The sequence below is a fragment of the Pseudorca crassidens genome, chromosome 13, assembly GCF_039906515.1.
Source record: "Pseudorca crassidens isolate mPseCra1 chromosome 13, mPseCra1.hap1, whole genome shotgun sequence".
Taxonomy (NCBI): Eukaryota; Metazoa; Chordata; class Mammalia; order Artiodactyla; family Delphinidae; genus Pseudorca; species Pseudorca crassidens.
The window spans coordinates 25,056,074-25,081,707 of record NC_090308.1 but is presented as its reverse complement, the minus strand read 5'-3'; the positions used below and the strand labels follow the sequence as shown (position 1 = coordinate 25,081,707).

General features: G+C 40.4%; 1 protein-coding gene across 5 annotated transcripts in view; it reads right to left on the bottom strand.

Moving 5' to 3' along the window:
• The window catches only part of NHSL1 (NHS like 1), a 237,889-nt gene that overhangs the window by 28,623 nt on the left and 183,632 nt on the right, over positions 1-25,634 (bottom strand). For all 5 annotated transcript variants that reach the window (XM_067701926.1, XM_067701927.1, XM_067701929.1 and 2 more), the window contains one exon: positions 5,140-5,267. In XM_067701926.1, the coding sequence (XP_067558027.1) occupies positions 5,140-5,267 (128 nt within the window). The remainder of the gene's footprint in view (positions 1-5,139; positions 5,268-25,634) is intronic.

Sequence of the window (25,634 nt, the reverse complement as noted above, 5' to 3'; positions counted from 1 at the left end):
TAAGTATTAAGTAGACACACACAGCACCGAGCCCAGCCTCTGAGCTTTTCTTTGTGCCGGGTGCTTGGCTCCATACTGGGAATAAGAGATCAACACAGTGAGAATGCTGTGTGTCTGTCCCCCCGTCCTGCCCCAGTCTAGAATGGAGGGCAGATATGAATACAGCCCATTCCAATTTAATGGGATGTGTGTAGCAAGAGAAACCGGAACAAGTTATGAGAGACAGCCTCACTGTTTGAATGCATAAAGGCCTGGAAACGACAGACCCCAATCTTCCCACCCTGCCTGCAAAGGTGCAGAGTAACAAGGGCCACAGACTGCACAGCAGTGAACACAAGGAGCCAGCAAAGACTCCCCTGTGCTTCCACTATGTCCTCCTGAAACTGCTCACCCAGAGAGACCCAGTGAGAAGTGACTGTATCTGGGATCGTCGTAAAGGTTTTCTAGATGGTAAGTTACCCTAGGTTAGGGGCCCTGTCTGTATACTGAGACCAAGCAGGACTTAAATGGTCTTTGAAAACAATAGCATGAATGAATGAACATCAGACAAGTCAAAAATAGAAGGAAAAATGACAACGGCAGGCATAATGTGAAGGCACTGGGTAATTTAGTAATCTTGCCCTTTTATTTCACCAATATGGTTCAATGAAAAGAAATGAAATATAAGGTGAGAAGCCCTGGGTCATGTTCTCTGACTCATTCTGGCTATGTGATCTTCTTGGGAAAGTAATTTCATATATCTGAGTCTCAGTTTCCAGATGGTTACAATGATAGTAATAATTATTAAAGTACCTATTTCATGGGAGTTCTTGTGAAAATGAGATATAATTTTGAAAAAGTTCTAAAGCATTTTACTATCATTATAAAGTTAGTACCAGTATAACCACTGGTAGTTCTACACGTAGATAACCCGTGAAGACACAATTAGATATTTTTTAGTAATTGCTGAAACCTCTCAAATTCATTGCCTTAGGTAGGAAATTCTATGTGGGTGGAATAAAAGACTCAGAGTGACTGAAAGAGTGGCCAATTTTCATAAAACCAGACAGTTTATAAGACACTAGTCATCATCATTTGAGCACATACTATGCACCAGGCACCATGCTTACGGATCTTACAAACCTTAATTCACTTCAACCTCACAATCATCCTCAAGGTGGGTGAGGTAATCATGCAATTTATTATCAAAACCAGAACACCTCTGAGAGTGAAAGGGGTGCTTTGAATCATCACACAGAACAGCAGCTGTAAACCAGACTGTCCTGAGCAAAACCAGAACATGTCGTTTATGACTCTTCACAGTTGAGGAAACCGAAGCTCACAGAGGGAAGCAATTTGCCAAGGCCACCAGCTTCAACAGGTGGAAAAGCTGCCCCGGACCGGTGCTCTGAAGCATCACTTTATACAAGCCTCCTCCATGTGCAGTCACAGAGTAAGGCTACTGTCCTTCTGTCGTCTTCTAAGTCCTCCTCCAGTCTAAATATCTCTTATCAGTGAAGACTAAAACAGAACCTGAGATGCCAGTTCAAAGAAAAACAGAAACTAGAAAAGAAAGTTTCTGTTTCTCTCAATACCATTAGAGCCAACGATTTATTGCCACAATCCCAGTCTAATTTATCTGTTTGGGGGGGAATTTTATGCAAGAGATTGAGTAATGACTGACATTCTTTCTGCTGAGACAATGGGGCCTCTATGAATGTTTCCTTGATTCAGTGAGGATATTCATCAAACATAACCTCCAGCAATGGCAGTTGGAGAAATGCCTTCTCAAGGAAGTGTTCTGTCATCTATAACTGAATTTTCTTCAAATACCTGAATAACCTCTTTGGTAGTACCTGGTACACACGGAAAACTGAAAGAACAAAAAAATGTCAAGGCTAGGACAATACTAAAGCAATGCCTCACTCTTTGATTTTACAGTTGAATAAAAAGGTATTTTGTGAGATTTCTGAATCTCTTTGCAGACAGCATTTTTCATGCAGGATGTTTACTCTTTAATGATATACATAACATATATAGTTGGAAATATTTCAAGCAATTTCTTTTCTTGCTACACTACACCACTACTTTGAAAGATGTATGTGGATATCATTAGCAAAATACCTTTCACCACACCATAAACACAAGTCCTACTTGGGAAATGTTTTGCATTAGGATAATTATTCTGGAACAATTAGCCAGAAAAAATAACCAAAACAGATGTCCCCTAAGTTTTCTGTTCTAATTTATGTCCTTAAATTTGCCCTATTAGCAACTCTCATTTTAGGAGAGTGCTTCTATCCTAAGCACATAATAGATGCTTAATTATTTCTTGAATGCAAGTTACGTGCTTTTCATCCTAATTTTGCTTTCAGACCATTTTTTGTCCCTTAAGCATTTGTTAACTTACCTGTCCCTTCTTCTCTATAGTTCACTGCTCTCCTCACCATAGCCCCACCTCCACTGCCCACCTGGAAATACAAAGTGAAGGGTTTCCCCAGTAGAATTTTCCCTCGAAACAGTTGGGATCATGTTTAAAATGATCCCAACTGTTAGAATGACATTTAAGGACATGACTGTAGTTAGGGGTCTTGGTCTTAACGTGGAGAACATAAGATGTTAGCTTGGAGCCCCTCGTAACAGTTAATGGATTCCCACCTGATCTCAAACGCCAACTTCATCATATACTAAATCCCTAAAGATTTAGGTCTACTCCTGGACTTTACAGTCTGTTTTTAATATTCTGTCCTATTGGTCTGTATATCCAGGTGCCACACTGGAGTGATTCTTGACTCTTTATGTCTTAATACCTGGTCAGGCCGGTTCTCCTTCCCCCACCACTGCTCTTCTGTTTTACAGCTTTCCCAGGTAGGAAACTTGGACTCAGTTTCTCCAGTCCTCGCCCTCCTCCTCCCAGCCCCTAAAATAACTCCAAATGAAAACAGAACAAAACTACTCAACTTTTTACAGTAAGTCCCCTACATATGAATCTTCAAGTTGCGAACTTTCAAAGATGCGAACCGTGTTCACATGTCCAATCACTTAAGTCACATATCTGGCGTACACTGTCACATGCGTGCATCCTCCACAAGTGCTTATGCTTTTGTGTACTTTACTGTACAGTACTGTATAGAGCAGGGTAGTACAGTATCTTTATTTCAAGCCCAGGTTGTCCGGAAGCAAGCGTAAAAGCAGCGGTGATGTAGCCGGTACCATACTGTACTTTTCAAGGTACTATACTGTAATATTAAATATGTTTTCTTTATTTTTTGTGTTTTTTTTATACGTATTGTGTGAAAAGTATTGTAAACCTATTACAGTACAGTACTATATAGCCGATTGTGTTAGCTGGGTACCTAGGCTAACTTTGCTGGACTTACGAACATGCTCTCGGAACAGAACTCGTTAATATGTAGGGCACTTACTGTATTGGTATTGTGTTAATTTTTAAAATTAACTTGGGCAGAAGTACAGCTCCGATCTTAGAGAACAATTTTCCACTCACCACTTTCTAGATGAAGAAATTAATGCCTTGAAGGCCCAAGTGATACATCCAAAGAAATGCAGCAAGTGGCAGAGCTAACGCTTGAAATTTGTCTCCTTAACTCCTAGAATAACACCATCTCTTAACTTTAGCTTTTAACTTCCCCCTTCCTCACCATTCACAGCCACTCTTTGGATCTTGAGGTCCGCAGGACTTCTTGCCTGTTGCAGTAGTCTATAAATGTTCTTCTTACACACCTCACCCTCTCCCAACCCCTTCCCCATTTCGTGACTGCCCAAGTCAGAAGAATTTCTCTTTCAAATGTCACTATATGACAAACATTTATTGCATCATGTTAATATATGTAAAAGTTTTCATTCTGGTGAGTTCTCCCTACCTGAGAGCTCTAAGTTTCTTGAGGCAAGTACAGATATCTTATTAATCTTCACATTTTGTAGTAGCAGGTAAATGCTATATACATTAAGAAACATTTATTCACTGGCTGCTGCTTCTTCCTGGAATGTCCTTCTCCAAGATTTCTGCATGGCTCACTCTTTTAATCCCAATCACCTCTTTGCTCAGGAAGCCCTATCCCTTTAATTTAAAATTGCAACCTCTTGTTCTGTTTTATTTTACTCTACAGCACACGTCACTTAGTACAGCATCATTGCTTATTTATTCTCGGTGTCTCACCATCAAATCAAAGCACCATCAAGGACGAGTATTTCCTTTGTTTGCTTCATTGTTACATCACCAGCACCTAGAAGAGTCGCTGGCACACAGAAGACGCTTAATAACTACTTTTTAAAAAATGAATTATAATTCTGTGTTTAAAGTAGTGAAGGTGATGGATGTGTTAATCAACCCAATTGTGATGGTCGTCTCACAAAGCACACGTATGTCAAATCATCACACTTTACATATATAAAAATGTATTTGTCAGTTCTATTTCAATAAAGCTGAAAAAACTTAATCTAAACAAAACAAAATCCTCACCATGTAATTCATCTTCTGATTTTAATTTTCCTTACTCACACCAACAAGAGAAAAGTGAGTTTTTAAAATTATAGGCTAGATCAATTTTGAAATAGCTGCTTTTCCTATTATAATAAAAGACCTTCTTTGTATAGATCTTCCTCAACTTATGATGGGGTTTTGTCAGATAAGCCCACCGTAAGTTGAAAACAAACGTCAAAATGTATACAATTCACTAACCTACCGAACATTGCAGCTTAGCCCAGCCTACCTTAAACACGCCCAGAACACTTAACATTAGCCTACAGTTAGGGCAAATCATCTAATGCAAAGCCTATTGTATAATAAAGTGTTTAATATCTCATGTAATTTATTGAATATTGTACGGAAATCAATACACTGATTATGTCCCTTTAATGAATTCCTTGGGTCCCGAACTTACCTTTTTTGGACTAATTTTAGACTTACAGAAAAGTTGTAAAGATAGTATGGAGAATTCCTTGTGTACCCTTCACCCAGTTTTCCCTAATATTGACATATTACATAATCATGGTACATTTGCCAAAACTAAGAAATTAACGTGGGATAATACTATTAACTAAAAAACAGACTTATTCTGATTTCACCAGTTTTTCCAACTTATGTCCTTTTTCTCTTCTGGGATCCAGTCCAGGATCCTCTGTTGCATTTAGAAGCCTTACCTTTGGATCTGGTTCTTCATCCTCGTCTTGATAATCATCGCAGAATGGACTGGAGTTGGCTGCAAAGGTGGGTCCCTGGGAGTAGTACTGAGAACTCCGGTAGCCATCCTGCCGCAGCTTATCACATTCTGCAGGGGTACAGGCCAGGGAGGGGAGAAAGGGCTTTAAGAACCAGGATTAGTTTAATCCTCCTTACTTACCTTTCCTAGTAATATTTCTCTACGCATAACACGATTTCAAAATAATGACAATATTAATAATAAAAATTATGGTAAAAAGAACTACGAATTAGTAAAGCAGCGGCCACACTCTACATGCCACGTTAATACACTTCAAAGGGATTACCTTTACACCTCACAACAGCCCTCTGAGTCAGCTTTAGGGTAATTAAATCACTTGTTGTGTAATGTTACACAAGTAAGCAGTGGACTCAGAATTTGAACCCAAGGTCTTACTTACCATAATTTTTTTCCAGTTTTATGGAAGTATAGTTGATTTACAATGTTGTGTTAATTTCTGCTATACAGTAAAGTGACTCAGTTATACATATACATATTCTTTTTCTTATTCTTCTCCATTACGGTTTATCACCAGGTACTGACTATAGTTCCCTGTGCTATACAGTGGGACCTGGTTGTTTATCCATCCTATATATGATAGTTTGCATCTACTAATCTCAAATTCCAATCCTTCCCTCCCCCATTCCCCTTCCCCTTGGCAACCACAAGTCCGTTCTCTATGTCTGTGAGTCTGTTTCTGTTTCGTAGATATGCTCATTTGTGTGGTGTTTTAGATTCCACATATAAGTGATATGTGATGTTTGTCTTTCTCTGACTGACTTACTTCACTTACTATGATAATCTCTAGGTCCATCCATGTTGCTGCAAATGGCATTATTTCATTCTTTTTTATGGCTGAGTAACATTCTGTTGTATATACATACCACCTCTTCTTTAACCATTCAGCTGTCGATGGACATTTAGGTTGCTTTCATGTCTTGGTTATTATAAATTATGCTGCTATGAATATAGGGGTGCATGTATCCTTTTGAATTAGGGTTTTCTCTGGGGATATGCCCAGGAGTGGGATTGCTGGATCATATGGCAACCCTATTTTTAGTTCTTTGAGGAACCTCCATACTGGTTTCCATACTTACTATAATTTTTGACATGAAACAATTGATTAAGTAATTCCACATCAAAAAACACAAGCAATTCTCATGCTAGTCTTGTTTTCTAGACTGATTAGCTGGAAGTGACAAGAGAAATCATGGATTATAATGCTCTCATTTTGTTTTTACTTCTCAATTTAACTTTGATGCTAAACAGCCTATAATCACTGTGCAGAATTTAGTTAGTACAAGCTGGCTGGCAGTCTGAGATGTCTTCCAGTCCACGGAGGAATGCCTGGCACCACTGAGTGGAAGGTAAGTAGCAGCCCTGGATCACAGGGGGACTAGGACCACTGGCTGCTCAGAGATTAGAGATGCTCTTCAAGGAGCAACAAACCATTGCACTGATAACTCCCATTGGTGGGGGTGAGCACAGAAAGAAGAGTTCTAATGGCTTTTCAAAGCCCCAGGAGCTCTCCTATTACCCAGATACCTCAGAGGAGCATTTGCCTTGCAAAAGGATTCCCCACAGGGTTCCTTTAAATATCCAGCTTGGTAAAGGAAGGTGACATGTGTTTGGTTTTGGACAAGTTTCTTCTTTGCACAGCTTTACAAAACCATGCGCCTAATGGCACAGAACTAAAGTAGGGCATCTTCAGAGTTCCCTTCTAACACTAGGAGCTAAGCTTCTTCTTCAAAGAGGAGATTAATAGTTGCTTTAGTGGAGGGATAAAAATTCTGCAACTGGAGAATAAAAAAATCCTTACTCTCCTGTGCTATCTACCTCACAGTGGGAGTGGAGAACCAAACCAAAACTATAAATCAGATTTTTTAAAAGTCCCATGGAAATAGTCACGAGGCTCTTTTAGAATGCCAAACTAACTTAAAAATTAATAATTTAATGATATAATAATCATAAGAGAGCTAAACCCCACTACTTCAGTTACTTACGGGCTGAACAATGTGTGGGCTGGCAACCACTGTTAATACTGAGTAAAAGAGAAAATTAAAAAAAAAAAATTTTGGAAACTTCCAGAACACACTTTTAAAAATGAGGATTTACTAACCCTAACCCTTTTCAGTGAGAAATACTTTCACATTTTCTCCAATATTTGACAATCTCTCTGCAAAAGTAGATAGTACAACCAGACTCTATGCTCTCGTTCTACAGCGATGTTACCAGGAGCATGACAGCTAGTTTTCAAACGGTGTTCTGTGCAGAGTTCTGGGATTCTGTAAATATTTTATTTTATTTTTTTTATCTTAAAGCTAAGATAAAAAATAACAGCTCCATAGTTCTACATGTCATTAACTTGTATTGCTAAATTAACTTTTCTGTAGTCCTATAAAACTGAAGTCGCCTAAGGATTCAGGGTGAACCTCGTAAAACAAACCAATAAAACCTATTACCACTGGCAGCTACTTATCACGTAGTTCAGTGCTTTCAAACAGTTGCCAAACAAAACAAAATACAAAGTGAAGGCCAAGGGCCTCTTCAACTAAGTCCTTTCCCTGTTCAGAATAATCCTTTCTCCCCTCATCCACTGACCTTATGAAAAGTACAAGTCTCAAATTAGAGAAGTTTATAATATTAAAAAATCTGTTTCACGTACCAGGTACCATGTAAGAATGTATTTGAAAAAGATTCCTCTGCAAGGGACTGCTAGGCTAGATCATCTCTAAATGTGATATTAGTTCTGATATTCTTGGCAATAATATTAAAAATAAGCAAAGCGTTATCATCAAAAAGACAAGAAATAACAAGTGTTGGCAAGGATGTAGAGAAAAAGGAACCCCTGTGCACTGTTGGTGGGAATGTAAACTGGTGCAGCCACTATGGAAAACAGTATGGAGGTTCCGCAGAAAATTGAAAATAGAACTATCATACGATCCAGCAATTCCACTTCTAGGTATTTACCTGAAGAAAACAAAAACACTAATTCAAGAAGACATATGTACTCCAGTATTCACACAAACATACAGAGGACTATTACTCAGCCATAAAAAAGAACGAAATCTTGCCACTTGCAACAGCATGGACGGACCTTGAGGGTATTATGCTAAGTGAAATAAGTCAGACAGAGAAAGACAAATACTGTATGATTTCACTTATATGTGGAATCTAAAAAACAAAACAAACCAGAAACAGACTTATAGATACAGGGAGCAAGTAGATGGCTGCCAGAGGGGAGGGAGGTGGGGTTGGGCAAAATAGGTGAAGGGGATTAAGATGTACAAAATTCCAGTTATAGGGCTTCCCTGGTGGCGCAGTGGTTGAGAGTCCGCCTGCCAATGCAGGGGACACAGGTTCGTGCCCCAGTCCGGGAAGATCCCACATGCCGTGGAGCGGCTAGGTCCGTGAGCCATGGCTGCTGAGCCTGCGCGTCCGGAGCCTGTGCTCCGCAATGGGAGAGGCCACAACAGTGAGAGGCCCACATACCACAAAAAAAAAAACCCAAAACAAACCAAAAAAAAAAAACCTTCTAGTTATAAAATAAATAAGTCACAGGGATATAATATACAGTATAAGGAATACAGTCAACAATACTATAATAATTTTGTATGGTGACTTATTAGGATTGTTTAGTAACGTATTTAAATATCAAATCGGTATGTTGTACACCTGAAACTATATTGTACAACAGTTACACTCCAATTACAATTTTTTAATTAAAAAGAAATTTAAAGTAGCCTAATAACTCGATACCTGTTGAATCTTAAAAGACCAAAATATCGTAAAATTATTATCCATAAGTTAAAAGCATGAAAGGCTCACAATTATTAGTATTTCCAATGTGTGTCACCTTTTAAGCCTAGTTCAAAAGATAATGCCTTTTTTTCCCCCAAGATTAAGTTTATGTCACAAAAATATTTAAATAGTAGTATAACAAACAGTAGCATATCAAATGAACACGATGCTGGTCTAAGATTAAATTAGGCCATATAGGGACTTCTCTGGTGGTGCAGTGGTTAAGAATCCACCTGCCAATGCAGGGGACACAGGCTCGATCCCTGGTCCAGGAAGATCCCACATGCCGTGGAGCAACTAAATCCGTGCGCCACAACTACTGAGCCTGCGCTCTAGAGCCCGTGAGTCACAACTACTGAGCCCGCACGCCTACAGCCTGTGCTCCGCAACAAGAGAAGCCACCGCAATGAGAAGCCTGCGCACTGAAATGAAGAGCAGCCCCCACTCGCCGCAACTAGAGAAAGCCCGCGCGCAACGGCGAAGACCCAACGCAGCCAAAAAAAAAAAAAAAAGTCCATATAAATTTATGGCAGATGACCAATTTTTTATACCCTTATCAGATTTCTGCAATCTAGTAAACTCATCAAATTCCATTGCCATTTATCTTATTCCAACTCTACGGGAAATCTAGGAAAATTTCCTCCTGTCAAGTTGCAATGGCTCTCAGTTTCTAAACCATGGCTTTGTTCATTAAAAACTGAGTTTATTGTCTGTGGAGTGAGATGTAAGTGAGTACGAGCCATCATGAATAAACAAAGACTTTTCAAACACTGAACTGATGGTAAGAGCAAGGCAAAGCATAATTTAAAGCCAGGTTATGCCAGTAACCACAGCAGGGAAACACGATACTAAATGTAACAGAAGCTCTGTCTTTAACACATACGTCTCTTGCAACAGAAATTAAGAGTAAAACCATGCTATTGTTCTCACAGTACTACTTGGATAAAGGTGTCACTGTTTATTGTGTCCTCTGGTTTCCCAGCCACAAATTTCTTCCTCCTTCCTTTCATGTCAAACTATTTTCTTTAGTGCAAGAACAATGGGCGAACACCTTGGTAGACCAAAGTTTTTAATATAGATGCAAAAAATACTGTCATAGGATTAGATGGTTACCTAAACATCTTGTGAATTTAATACTGTTCTGTCCTCCAAACCTTCACATATTAAACGATTCTTTAGACTTTCTGTTTTAATATTGTATATATGCTGAGAGAGTCTGCTGCAAGAAGATTTAGAGTTATCTTCAAAATCACTTTCTCTACTGGAAATCCTTGATGAATTTCCACTCTCTGTTTTGCTCCTAAATGTATTGAATTAGTGACAACGAGCTGGAATATACAGCAGTCACAGACAGTTCCAAAATCCCAGTGGCTTAATACAACAAGAAGATTCTTTCCTGCATGTTCTCCTGGTCTAGGCAGAGCTACTGGGGGCTCTGCTCACCACAGTCACGCAGGGACCAGGCCGAGGGAAGGTCCTTCTCAGCTTGTGCTTGGACCATCAGGTAGCAGCGCTGGGAGAATGTGCGTTTCACACTGGCTCTGGGAACTTCTGCCAGAAATAACCAGAGTTTACTTCTGCTCCTATTTCTTTGGACACAACAAGACACATGCACAGCCATAGCTAACTTCAGAGGGGACAAGGAGGGGCCACCCTACCTCATAAGCAAGGGGGAGAATGAGACTATCCCACACCAGCTCTAATGACTCCTCCAAAAAGAGGGACAACACTGAATCTATGATTTTCCAGATTCTTGTCACCCCTTCTCCCAACACTTACTAAGTGTTTATTTCCAATCCTTCCTGAATGAGACTGAGAGGCTTCCGGTGTGCAATCTGCGATGAAAAGCTACCCTGCTGTGTTTCAGTAACAGGGCGTTGACCTTTGGGAGGGACTCTATGGGGAAGCCGCTGAGTGTCTGGAATCCAGGACAAACCAGGCACCGCTCACCACCTGTGAGACCTGGGGGACAGCATTTTAACCTTCTGGAAACTCAGATCCCACCTCTAGCGCTGGCACAGTACTTCTGGGAAGCTATCATGAGAATCAGTCAACAAATATTTCCAAGTACTTTGCTCTTTAAGGTGAGAGACTAGGTCAGGGTGTGTCAGGACTTTGCACAGAACACTCCACCTGGCGGGTGCTCAAAAAACAGTCACTGCTGTCAGCATTTACCACATAAACCATAACTACCTCAAACTCTCCCACTTTTATTTTTTTTCTTTTATTTATTTATATTTATTTATTTATTTATTTTGTGGTACACGGGCCTCTCACTGTTGTGGCCTCTCCCGTTGCGGAGCACAGGCTCCGGACGCGCAGGCTCAGCGGCCATGGCTCATGGGCCTAGCCGCTCCGCGGCATGTGGGATCCTCCCGGACCGGGACATGAACCCGTGTCCCCTGCATCGGCAGGCGGACTCTCAACCACTGCGCCACCAGGGAAGCCCCAAACTCTCCCACTTTTAAAAGCTAGTAAGCAATTCCATAACAAGACCTGCTTGGCTACACAGTTGTTTTTTTCTTTTTAAATAAATTTATTTATTTTCTTTATTTTTGGCTGCGTTGGGTCTTCGTTGCTGCATGCGGGCTTTCTCTAGTTGTGGTGAGTGGGGGCTACTCTTCGTTGCGGTGAGCGGGCTTCTCATTGCGGTGGCTTCTCTTGTTGCGGAGCACGGGCTCTAGGCACGCGGGCTTCAGTGGTTGTGGCACGTGGGCTCAGTAGTTGTGGCTCGCGGGCTCCAGAGCACAGGCTCAGTAGTTGTGGTGCACAGGCTTAGTTGCTCCGCGGCATGTGGGATCTTCCCCAACCAGGGCTCGAACCCGTGTCCCCTGCATTGGCAGGCAGATTCTTAACCACTGTGCCACCAGGGAAGCCCTACACAGTTCTTTAAGATTCTACACTTTGACCAAGCTGTTGGCTACGTCTTTACCAAAACATCAGGAGGTTGTATTGCTTTTCCCAAGTCGGTATGACACTCATACGGGGATTCTCTTACTGTCAATGGCCTGAACATTTATTTCTAACTCCTCTCAATCCAAAAAAGAGCACAAATATTTGAATTAATCTAACTACAAAATTTACAAACCTAATCAGTTTCATGTAAGACAAAGCCTTATACTTAGGGGCATTTTTACACTGAAAGAGTATCAGCCAGGTGCTTGGTAAATGTATTTGATATACTGTAACTACCAAAGCAAGGAGAGAAAAGGATCAAGGTTCTCTGATCTGAAAGTATGTGTGCTGGGATGAACTGTGTCCCTAGAAGAGATATGCTGAAGTTCTAACCCCTGGTACCTATGAATGTGACTTCACTTGGAAATAGTCTTTCCAGATGTAAGCATGTTAAAATGAGACCACTAGAGTGGGTCCTAATCCGATATGACTGATGTTTATGGGAAGAGGAAAAAGAGACACCAGGACCATTCAGAGACACACTGACACAGAGGGAAGACAGCCTTGTGAAGACAGAGGCAGAGACTGGAGTTATGCTGCCGTAAGTCAAAGAGCATGTGGGATCACCAGAAACTGGAAGAGGGCAAGGAGGGATTCTCCACTAGAGGTTGAAGGGAGCATGGCCCTGCCAACACCTTGATTTTGGACTTACAGGCTCCAGAACTGTAAGACAATAAAGTTCTACTGTTTTTGTTTTTAGTTCTACTGTGTGAAGCCACCCAGTCTGTGGTACTTTGTCATCACAGCCCTAGGAAATTAACCCAGTGTGGAACCAGGAGATGCTAAGATGTGAAAGACATTCATAAGGATCTTCAAAGAAATGGCACGGGGTGCCTTTGGCAGAAACCTTAGAGCATCATGGAAAAGAAACTGTGACAGGAATTGGGCATCTGGAGATGCCCGTTTGGCTACTGAAGAGCTGTGCAACTCTGGGCAAGAAACATCTGTTAGCTTCAGGCCCAATCTCTAAGGTCCCAAGAAAAGTTACCCTTTGTAGTAGGAAAAGGCGAGATGTAAAAACAACCCTCAGCAGACATACTAACTACTGCATATTAATAATACTGACTTTGATTGAGGGCTGCCTATGAACAAGCCATTGCTCTAAGCACTTCACATACAGTAAATCATTTACTCTGCACAATGAGCCTAAGAGATGGGGATAATAATTATCCACATTTTGGCTCCAATTGGTGGAGCCAACATTAGAATCCAGGTATTCTGGCCCCAAAGCTGGTGCTCTTTCCTGAGAGTATCAACTTGCTTATGACGAGAAACTACCCTCCTTCATAGCTCTCTGTACCACCCTTAATTATGTATAAAATAACATTAGACTTTATCTAGCAAATCGGTACATTCACTTTTGGGTTTTAGTTTCCTTAAACTCTTTCCAAGAAAGAAAAGATGTTAAACTAGTTTTATTATAGTTTTTCCCCTATACTTTCATTTCCATAACAACAAGAACTAAAATATGAGTACAAATGAAATAAGTAAATGTTCATCTAAAAGGATGTTGGTATTTAAGGTCTACTAAAATTAAGATTAGAGATGGACTCTTAACTTCTCCTCAAAGGGAAAGCAGGTCTGTAGGTGAAAACACTGCATATCTCAAATGGGTAATGAAAAGATTAGCAGACTCAGAATTTTAAGGAGAAAAAGAAAATCTTTTGATCCCTTCTGGAAGTTATTTTATAAATTCTTCAATTTATATTAATTATACATATTAATATATAATGTATATTACCATCATCAGTTCCCAAACCCTCTTATAGACGATGGCATCCAGGGTCTACTGGCCGGCAGTGGCAACCGCCACGCTTACAGGGAACCCAAGTCACTGTGCTACTTCAAGATAGCTCAATCAAAATCCTTTGAGGTTTACTTCAAATCCCCTTTTCCACAAAGCTTTCCCTAGTTACTACAACGTTCCATGCTAGCCTGAACTCTTCAATATTATAAACCATATCACATACTTCCTTAGATCCTCTGCTGTGCCAGGTTCAAGTGGTGTTTTTAACGAAAGAATAGCAAAGAAAAGGAGTCAGGAGGTAGAGGAGCAATTACTGCCAAAAAGGCAGGATCGAAGTTGGAAGAAGTCATCAACCCCTAAGACAATTCTCTTTTCTCGGTTCCTCAGGTACAGTCCAGAGGAAAGCATCCCCATGCCACGTTTATCTGTTAAGTCATAAATGTTTATGAATCATCTACTACCTGCCAAGTGCTGTTACAGGCACAGGAGATTCCACAGTGAACAGAACAAACAGAAACCCCTGTCTTCATAGAGCTTATGCTCTAAGAGGTCACAGACAACAAACAGTAAAAAGAATCAACTACATAATACGTAAGAAGGTCCTAAGTGGTAAGAGAAAACTAAAGCAGGGAAGGGCACAGGGAGTGGTATTGAAGCAGGGCTACCTGAGTGGTGACATCTGAGTGAAGAAAGTGGGTTCCATCACCCTAAGAAAGAGCTGGAGGGAAGAGTGATCTGGGCTGGGTGAAGAGGAAGGACAATAGGAGATGGTTAGACAGGTAAAGGGGGAGCAGGTTACATAGGGCCTTGGAGGTTCCTGTAAGGACTCTGGCTGTCACCACAAGGCCGGAGGGTAGCCTCTGGAGACTACCAACAGAGAAGTGACATGATCTCACCTGTATTTACCACCTTCCTCCAGATGCTATGACTCAGCTAACAGTACTCAAATACATAAATTCCAACTAAACCAGAATAAGAGCCTGAACGTTACCTGTATGAGGAAAAGTAAATCACCTAGTGATGTTAGTAAAAGCACACTGGCATTTTTACCATTGATTTGTATAATTTGTCATAATTAATGTTTTCATATTTATAATTCCGTAAGAGACAATTATAAGTGAAAAATTTCATGAATTTATTATAAAGACTTTGAAGTATACTCTGAGAGAACAAAGTTTTTAACTTAAATGGTTACTAAATTCTGACTTATTTAAACGAAAGATAGAAGGAAAAGGAGGAGATGGAGAAAGAGAAATTGAATGCAAGGTGGGAAGAAAAAGGGATTCGTTGTTTATTCCCTAAGGAAATGATGTGGTAAGATGAGTGGACGCTAAAAGGGAAACAAGTGAGGTTTGCTGAACGTTAGCTTGTCTGAGTAAGAAGAGAAAGCAATGATAAAGGAAGTATTTAAAATGAGCAGCACTGCTGTCCTTAAAAAACTAAAAATAGAGTTACCATATGATCCAGCAATCCCACCCCTGGGCATATAACTGGAGAAAACTCCAATTCGAAAAGATAGACGCAGTGTTCATAGCAGCACTATTTACAATAGCCAAGACATGGAAGCAACCTAAATGTCCATTGACAGATGAATGGATAAAGAAGATGTGGTATATATACATAATGGACTATTACTTAGCCATTAAAAAGGATGAAATAATACCATTTGCAGCAACATGGATGGACCTAGAGATTATCATACTAAGTGAAGTAAGTCAGTCAGAGAAAGACAAATATAATATGATATCACTTACATATGGAATATAAAAACAATGATACAAATGAATGTACTAACAAAACAGAAATAGACTCACAGACATAGAAAACAAACTTATTGTTACCAAAGGGGATAGCAGGGGAGATAGCAGGGGTAGGGGAGAGAGATAAATTAGGAATTTGGGATTAACATATACACACCACTAAATATAAAATAGGTGAACCACAAGGACCGACTGTATAGCACAGGGAACTATATTCACTATCTTGTAATAACCTATAATAGAAAAGAATCTGAAAAAGCATACACACACACACACACACACACACACACGTACAACTGAATCACTTTGCTATACACTTGAAACTAACACAATATTGTAAATTAATTATACTTAAGAAAAAAGAAAACAAGCACTGCTGCATTAAAAGCCAAAAGGACTAGTTAAGAAAGATTATTTTGTCATTTTTCAGGTTATATGTATAGTGGTGGTGTATACGAGCATGAACTGCTAGGAAAGTGCTGAAACATTCAGGTCAAAAGCACGATGTTGGTATTTTACAACAGAACAGCATTTAGATGTACCATACTTTAAAATCTAAATGTGGTTTCTTTTTAACAGATTAAATCTTTCATAATCCTCCTCCTATAATTCAAGGTCATTAACAATTGGGAGGACTCCAGTTCCAAAGTTAATTATAAATAGTGGTCATGATGTACTGCTTCAGTGAGAATGTTCTGTGATGAACCACAGTCTAAAACACTATTTTTTTCAGATCACTGATTTTTAAAGCCATTACTCCTGATGACACTTAATAAATGCGTTATTTTCTAAACTGAAAGCCCTTGGCCATCATTTTGATTTGTGTGTAAAATATTTCTGTGGGAATTGAAGGAAAGCAGATATTACACCTGTCTTATGGATTATAAAACACAAGTGTTTTAAGTTTCTGGTAGATCCAGGTTTCCAAACTTCTATCCCAGTTATTTATCCATCAGATTATCAATGACAGGGTCAAACGCCAGTTCTATTACATATCTTTGCCCGGTACCAGAGAACTGAGAACACAGAAGACTACAAACATATATTTAGAAGAAAATCAATAATTAATCCCAGTCCAACAGCTGTATCAGATCTTATATAGCTAAAGATTCTAGTTCGAGCTTTCAAGTAATAAGCATGTAGGAAAAATTTACTGCACTCAAATATTATGCTCTGTAAACATTAGGGAACTTATTTTCTTAATGAAAATCAACCCAAAATGTATTTTAAAATAGAAGGGATCTGCCTTCTAGTACCTTAATTTATTGGGTTTGGCAATCCTGAGCAAGAGAAAGAAATCATACTGATACTGTAGTTCAGATTCTGCCTTGCCAGTCATGTATATTGGATTTTCCAAAATTACATTTGGACTTTCCATAAACTCTTTTCTTCAGAACAGCTGTACTTCAATTTATTTAAATCGTCTTTAAGAATCAACAAATTAGAACATAATTAAGAGACTATAAATGGTCAAATGTTTTTAAGTTATTCAGTTAATTGCAGCATATCAAGTGAGTTGAAAAGCTATGTTAAATCTAAAGACACCATGGACTTAATATAGATATTTTCAATGGATATTGTCCTAGATAATTTGACAGCAATTTAAAATAACAGATTCCAAATAAATATGCCTTTTTGGTTTACTATTACACTAATGATTCATCCCTTTCTGCCCTCTCCGCTTAAGAGTAAGAGTTTGAATTGATATGAAGTTATACAGCAATACTTACAATGATATAAAAGCATATTATTATATATGAAGTATTATATCCAAATTTATCTTCCAAAAACTGTATATCTGAGTCCATAAGACAACTTCTTTATCAATCGTCATGTCAAAGATACTTTGCATCCAAAGTACGATAAAATAAAAAAGAAAAGGAGAAAATATATGGCTTTAATGATGGAGCCCAAGTCTCCCTAAAAGTTCTGAAATATCTCCTCTCTTAATGGTGCATCTGAGACAAAATGTTCCAGGTGTTAGAGTACACTTTGTTTAACTGCAGGTAAGAAAGAGACGGCCAATCAGAAAATATGCCAACAATCACCCACGTGTCAAGGAGAAGGAAGCGTCCTGGAAGGAGATGAATGGGTTTGTTCAAGTAACCTTCTGCTAACAGCCAGGGAGATGAATGGCGACAGTCAAGGGCTCAAACTCCGACAGTCAACAGCTGTGTGTTCGAACCCTAGCTTGCGATGAGCTAGTGAAACTGAAGGGGTACAACTTTCAAGGTGTTTACGATTTAGCTGACTGATTAAACAAGTTCACGTGACAATTTATGGAGCACTGGTTCTCCCAGTTAAGGTGCATCAGGATCCCCTGGGGGCTTGTTAACCACTTGGCTGACCAGTGGGTCCCAGAGTGTCTGATTCAGTGGGTCTGGAGTGGGGCCCGAGAACGTGCATTTCTAATAAGTTCCCAGGTGATGTTCCTACTGCTGGTCTGGGAGCCACAGGAGGAGAAAACTGTTTCAGAGGAAGGTAAAGTAGCCACGGAGAAGGAGAAACAATATTAAAGGTGCTTGATGTGAAATCCATTCAACCATTTGGGGTAGGTGTGACATAAAAGGAAAAGTCTTCCACTTAGAGGAGAGGCTCCCGAAGAAGGAATTTTCATAGTTTAAGATTTCCTACATATTCCAGGTGAGAAATAATAAAAGGCCCGAGGGGAAAAGAGAGTTCATCTGTTGCTTTTATTATGTCACAGATGATCCACACTCACCAACAGAATAACTTGAGAGGAAAACAGCAAACAAAGGACAAAAGAATTTAACAGATCACTGCAGGAGGAGGAGAAATGCTATATCTGGTATTTACTTTCGGTTCCTAAGGAATACTGTTGTTTTCAGAAAAAGCTTTAGTTTTGCTCCTGTAGAAGTACTTTACAGGTCAAGATTCCCTTAAACCGCTTGAAGAGGTCTTGTTATTTTAACGTACCGCATCAGCTCGGCTTTAAACAAAGCTCCCTGATTCAGGCTGCTTCCGCCTCTCCCTTGATTACAGTGGTATCTCCGCCCAGTGTCCTGCATCACCCCGATCCCTTTACTGCAAACTTTTAACACAGAGCCAGATTTAACCATTTAAAAATGATGAGTCAGGTTATGTCACTCCTGAGCTCAAACCTCTCCAATGGCTTCCCAGGCCCTGAAAGTAAAAGCCAATGTCCTCCTAAAGGTGTCTAAGCCAGACATGATTTACTCAGTGTGGCTGGCCAGGGAGTTCATTAACTGAATGAACCATCAGTACTTGAAAGGGTACTGTGATTACGTGACAGAAGGGCCGGCCCCATCCCTCACCCAGGTGTATTTTATCTTTGGCCATACTTTCCATCTTAATTTACCCAAGGCATGGGACCTGCCTATCTATCTGGTACACCACCCATGTATGTCATCAGTGTTCATTAAGCACAACTGGCAGGTATGGGTTGGGGCCAGCAGCAACACAGAATTTAAGGGGGAAGGGGTCCCAATCACATATATGTTCAGGAAATAAGAGGATGAGGGAAGAGCAGGTAGGGAAGATGATACTCAGTGCTCTATTTGGGTTATCTATACAAGAAAATTTGGTCTTGGTACAACTTCAGGGACACTGACCAAATCCAGCATGAAAACATTAATTCCATCACGTGCAACTCCCCCAAAGATTTCTGGTCAGACAGAACAGATGTCACAGGAAAGCTCCCAGAAAAGTTTTGGGAAGGAGTAAGGTAGAAGACAGATGGTCAGAAAAGCCACCTTTGAAATGGATGGGTTTTGCCAAAGGAGGGGGGGAGTGACAAGCAGATTGCTGAATTCATACGCCTAACACTTATTTTGGCACTATTCCAAATGACTTCTCATTTCAATCTCCTTAGTGAGTTTGGGGAGATAAAGGGGTCAGGATGGGAAAATGTGGTGTCATCAGCTCAACAGTCACACAGGAAATGAATCTGCTAATATACTGAAACGGCATTGAAAAGAGTCTTTTCGCTCCATACCCTGGGACCAGTATCTCCTTCACTGACATGAAACACCACAGGCAATCTCACTTATGCAGAAGGGCAAAAAAAGGTCATTTTGACCGATATTCTCCCTCTATGGTTAATTTCTATTAGGGTGGAATAAAAACCTCCCAAAACGCAGGAATTAAATATTAAAACTTATACCATTGGATAAAACTGTTAGCTTTATTTTTCATTGCAAACCATGGAAGGAATTATTCCTCAAATGTTATTTGCCATGGCAGAAAACTGGTTTTTAACATTTCTTCTCTTCACACACCCATAGTCATTTAAGACTTGAAGAACTAAATCAGATTTAAATGAAGGTGAAAGCTTTCTGGTGCCCATGATAAATGGGAAGGTGCTGCGAGTTTGCAAGCCCTAGTTGAGCACCACCAGAGCACAGCCAAACTGGAGGTGATCTCATTTCACTTTAGAATGAAAAAGCCCTATCACTGGCAGTCGTGGAGCATCACCAAGGTTACTCAATATCAAATAGCCTGCAAAGATTCTAAACGAACACCAGGGACTTCAGTTGTTCAGGGAATGATAACAACCTTATCCACAGTACCTTCAATGTAGCATTTTTATGCTGCGCTGGGCGAAATATAGCAGCCACTCAAGTTACTCACTTTATCAGGAATTAAAATGGAATTGCTGAAACAGCAGACTGACCATGGACACAAAAACAAAACAAAAAGCCTTTTGTTTAAACAATCCATAGTGCTTTGTTGAGACCTGGATCATTTAAATGACTGTCTTTGCTATTCTATCTTTTGTGTGTTGCTTACCGTTAAAAAAAGGCAACAGGTCTCTTTACCCACTGAAAAAGCAATGATTGTTCCTTTTTCTTTGCTCTTGCATCTGACTTCCCTCTCACAGGTTAACTACCCTTTCAGGGTTATCATACCCAGAAAGTTAGTATTATAAAAAATTTTGTGTGGCATCAAATCAAACAACAGAAGTTAAACCGCCACCTTTGTATATCATCCCATTCCGTTAATTTTTTATTTTTGTCTTTGCACTTCTCTTTTCTCAATAGAGAATTCAATCCATTATTTCATCAGGTTGGGCAACTTTCCCTAAGGATAAAAATTCCAAAGGAAGTCTAATGAAATAGTAAACATTAAAAAAAGTCTTTAATAACATTACCATTTGTCTTTGAAAAGTCAACCTAATTAAATTCACAAGCACTGAACGAGAGAGCTCCAAATGAAGTCACCCTTCTCACCAAGGAACTAGCCACATAGTGGGGGCCATTTTTCTATCAAGACTCCAACACCCCTTAATAAACATATTCAGTGTTTTTTTGCTCCATCTCAAAATGCCCTTTCCCCAGTCCTGTCTGGGAACTAGAAGTCGAAACCTGACCTCTGCCTGCGCCCGTTCACTGCCTGCTGTCTCCTCAGGGAATGCTCCCATTCTCTCTTTATATTTGCAACCTTTTCTCCTCCTGTGGGCTCTTTTGTCTACAACCATGTTTTAATTGGCTCTAGTTTTTAAAACAAATAATACTACTACTTCTAGCCTGCCACCACCTCAAAATACTGTCCTTTTTCTCTTTGCCTTGTTGACATCATTTATTTCTTAAAAAATATTACTTGTATTATTTTTCTGCTTGTTAAAATAATTATCTCGTGAAACCTGGCTTCTTAAATCCACAGACCCCCTTGAAACCACTCTTTTGACGGTCACCAATGACTGCCTACTGACCAATTCAGTAGCCTCTCTTCCGACTCTGCCCATCCCTGAGCACCATGGTCACTGCCCCATCCTGATTTCCTCTCTTCTTCCCCAGTTATTCTTTTGCTGACTTCTCCTTCCAGCCCTCTAGATCAAAGCCTTCCAGGCTCAACCTTCACAACTCCTCTCCCTGCACTCTCTCCATCTCCAATCTCCTCACTTTCGTGTTCTCACCACTTGTTCTGTGACTGATCTTCCTCGTGAGCTCGAGATGACCTTTCCAGGACCTCCACAAATACAAGAGTATTTACAGTACCACGCACTGGGGTCACACAAATGACAAGAAAAGGTCCTGCTGCCAAAGGTCTTGCTGTCAGGTGGGGGGATAAACACGTGAACACAATTACTAGTTTAATGGAGGGGTGTAAGGTTCTATGGGCATGTGTAGAAAAGTGGGTAAGGGATGCCCAGGTCTACCCGGAGGAGTCCAGGAAAGCTTTGGGGGAACCCGAGCATCAACCAGATGACCCTTACAAGGGGAACAGGAGTTGGCCAGGTGTGAGAGGTTGTGGTTTAGAAGAGAGAGGAAGTGGACTGAGACGTTGGGTGGAGAGAAAGGGAGGGCAAGACAAGCCAGGGTTCCCACAGAAGGACTTTATCCTTACGTGTAAGGGCACAAGGTGAAGATCTTGGGTGTAGGAGGAGAGAAGCATGGGGAGAAAGGGTGATTTGTCAGGTGAGGCTGGACAAACAGGGGTAATGAAGGTTCTCAGATGCTAAGGGAGTTCGGTTTTATCCTGCCAATGGTGGAAAGCTGGTAAAAAATGATTAATGAGAGGCATGATTAGATTTCTGTTTTAAAGACAACACCCATGGACAAGGGTGTGGCTCAGTGATACCACCATTATCAAGCTTGTGAGTTACTCACACACTTCTCTCTCTGACGAGGTGTAAACTAGGAAAGCAGCCATGTCGATTTATCTCTGACTCTGCTGCAACATCCAGACCAGTGCCTCACTTGCTGGGTGCACTTAGAAACTTTTATGTCACCACAAACTTAGATTTGTGGACAATTCAATTTGTCAGTATTTGTGTTCAGCCGTAAATTGTATCTTTGTGTTAATAAACTTTGCATATCACTCTTGAACAGTTAAAAGAGGCCAATCAGAATTTTGGAGCTTAGAAGGGAACTTGGAGATTGAAAATTGTTTTCCAGAGGAGGAGGCCAAGTACAAAAATGGGATATGGGGCTTCCCTGGTGACACGGTGGTTAAGAGTCCGCCTGCCAATGCAGGGAACACGGGTTTGAGCCCTGGTCCGGGAAGATCCCACATGCCACAGAGCAACTAAGCCTGTGCGCCACAGCTACTGAGCCTGCGCTCTAGAGCCCACGAGCCACAACTAGTGAGCCCACGTGCCACAACTACTGAAGCCTGCATGCCTAGAGCCCGTGCTCCACAACAAGAGAAGCCACCACAATAAAAAGCCCGCGCACCGCAACTAGAGAAGAGTAGCCCGCTTGCCGCAACTAGAGAAACCCCGCGCGCAGCAACGAAGACCAAACACAGTCAAAAATAAATAATAAATAAAATAAATTTACTTTTTAAAAAAAGGTATATGATTTTCCAATGCCTCATGGGCTACTGGCAGCACTGGAATCACAATTCTGGTCTCCTAACTCATTTTTCAGAACAGTTACTGACAACAGAACAAGATGTCAATGCCTCTGTGGTTCAGGAAAGATGAGACAATTACACATCCTACTTCTGTTCAGCGGCTTTTCCAGAATAACAAACCACTCCCTGCCCTGCCCTCAATTCTATGCCTATTTTTGTTTAAACTAGTAAATAAGTTAAAATTCTCCATGAATGAGTGTAATGTAATGTTTCTTTCTTATAAAAAAAAAAATGAAAGACAATCCTTCTTTAACCAGTGACATTTAACCATCTCCTTTTGCACATCAATTTTACCAAAGGATTCTTCAGGAAGAATGTAAGTACAGGAGTAGGCAAAGAGTAAACTGGCTACAAGTGCTAAATCATTGGTATACTTAATGTTTCTCTTCCCTTCTCTTTCTTTCCTTTGTCGCTTTTATAACCTATTTATTACTGTTTTTTTTTAAGTCCATCGAGTTACTAATGACCTACCGTTGCCCTAAAAATACGCACCAAATGCTATTAGGATGAAACAATGGTTACAGATGTTTGTCACACGTGATGTCTCACGATGAAGCCTCCTTTCTTTATTTCTCTTAAACATATTTGACTTTTAATGAAATCAGGAATGAGTGAAGAGAAGTTTTCATGAGCAACAGGGAAGCCACCACCTTAGGCTATTTTGCATTTCCTAAATTAACTGGCTGAAGAAACCCAATCTGCCGTGAGCCTTTGGATTCCCCGTGTAAGCCCTGTCCCAGTGACCTTTCTGGAAGTTGAGGGTAGCTGAAGAGGCGTCAGAGATAGGCCCTTGGGATCTGAGATCAGAACAGGCCAGCATGGGCTGAGAAACCTGATTTGGAGTTCTGGGCAGAGCCATTTATAAACGGCAAAGCAGCTGTCAATCAATCCCTTAACTCTGATAGGTCCTGATCTACAAAATGGAAAGGGGATTTATTAACCAGAGGACCGGGGAGGGCCCTTCTAGCTCTAGCATCCTGGGCGTCTTTCAGAGGTTGATGGGGAGTCGGGGAAAAGGAATCTTGCTCATGTGGATGAAATGAACAAGTGTCGACGGCTGTCACTGTCATCTGACGAAGCTCCTTGTTCTCTTCCTCTCTTCCTCCTCCCCACTGTATATCCCAGGAGCATAATGGCTGGGAGAGGAAGTGTCAGCTAAATCATGACAGCCTTTTGGGAAAGAGGGCTGAAAGTTCTATCTGTATTCCACTGCACTTAAAAGGCACCCTTCTTTCTACAAACACTGCTTCCACATTGAGGCGCAGGTACTTTGAGACACTTTATATAAATAAGTTGGTTTTATTCCCACGAAAACAGATATTATGATCTTATTTTATAGATGAAAAAAAAAAGCTCAAAATGTTAAAGAGATGCACTCAAAATTAAACTCAAATAATATATTCCTAGTACATAAAAGAGGCAGGATGTGAACCTAGATGTGACCCATGCACTTTTCATGAAACCTGGGCTTTTCCTACTAGAAAGCAAGAACAACAGGAGGTTTCTGGAGTTCAGGTCATATTCTATTTTTTGACCAGAGTAATAATAGTTACATAGATGTTTGCTTTATAATTATTTGTTAAACTGTGCAAGTCTTATGTATTTGTCTGTGTTCTATGTCATAATTTTTAAAAAGTGACAGAAAAGAAAAAGATGAAAAATTCATTGTCATTAGCACAAGGTGGGCAAAGCAGATGTTCGTCCTGAGCCTGTCTGGGTGGTGAGCAGATGTATCATTGCAAGAGAGAGAGCTCTCAGCCAACATCCCCCAGGTCATGCCTAGAAAGGTGTCTTCCAGAAAGCTCTGTAAAAAATGCCACAGGACCCCCAAGAGGAGACTCTATAACCAAAACCACAGGGCACCTGGGATATCCCAGGGGCCCATCAGCCCAATGCAGACAGATGAGACCACCAAGCCCCCTCATCAAATCCAGAGATCCCCACAGCCCTTCCCAGAACAGACTTACTTGTCCAAGTCAAAATGCAACTAGTAGGTGGTTTCTTGACAATGAAAGGTAGATGCAGTGACCCTTAGATAAAGTCTGTGTGTCACGAACTGTCAGAGAAACGTGGCTGGGACCACTGGGAAACCTTGTCCATAATTTTAAGAAAGGTATACCACTCTTTAATGTTAAACAGGTTGGTCTGTACACACACACACACACACACACACACACACACACACAATTGTTTTAAATCACTTGGTACAAATAGTCATTTCTTCAAAGTGTAAATCCCCAATTCTTATCTCTCCAGGTACAATAAACATAACCTTCTGACTCTGAATTAACACAGGCCAGATCCAACATTCCACCCTGTGCTTGCACTCCTAATTCTAGAGCCACAGAGTAGGCTGACCTGCTAAAATATATTTCTTCAGGAATGAGAGCTGTGACTAGACGGTTTCTGATACCAACAACAGATGCTCTGTGAACTAATTCAGGCAGGAGTTAACACAGATGCAGTAACCAAACTGCCTGTTAAACATACTATGAGAAAGTATGTTTATCTCTCTCTCCCAAGTTGGCCTTTTGGGGGAATGAAGGCTGAAAAATAACATGTTTGTTTCAGCCTTTAATAATCTTAAAACTGTCAAATGAGGCCTACAGGTTGTGAAGAAATAAAATCTGAAACTTTCATTGAGTCTGGGCGAGCCCACCTCATCCCTCAATTCCCCTTTTCCCACTGAATTGTGGCCCCTTCGATATATATAAAAACTACCTAGATAAAAATTTAGATAGATAAAGGTTACTGATCATCACAACTAACTCTGATGAAGCTCATGAAGGGTTCAAATAACTATGGAAATTAAAAGGGAAGAATTCTGGAAATTCA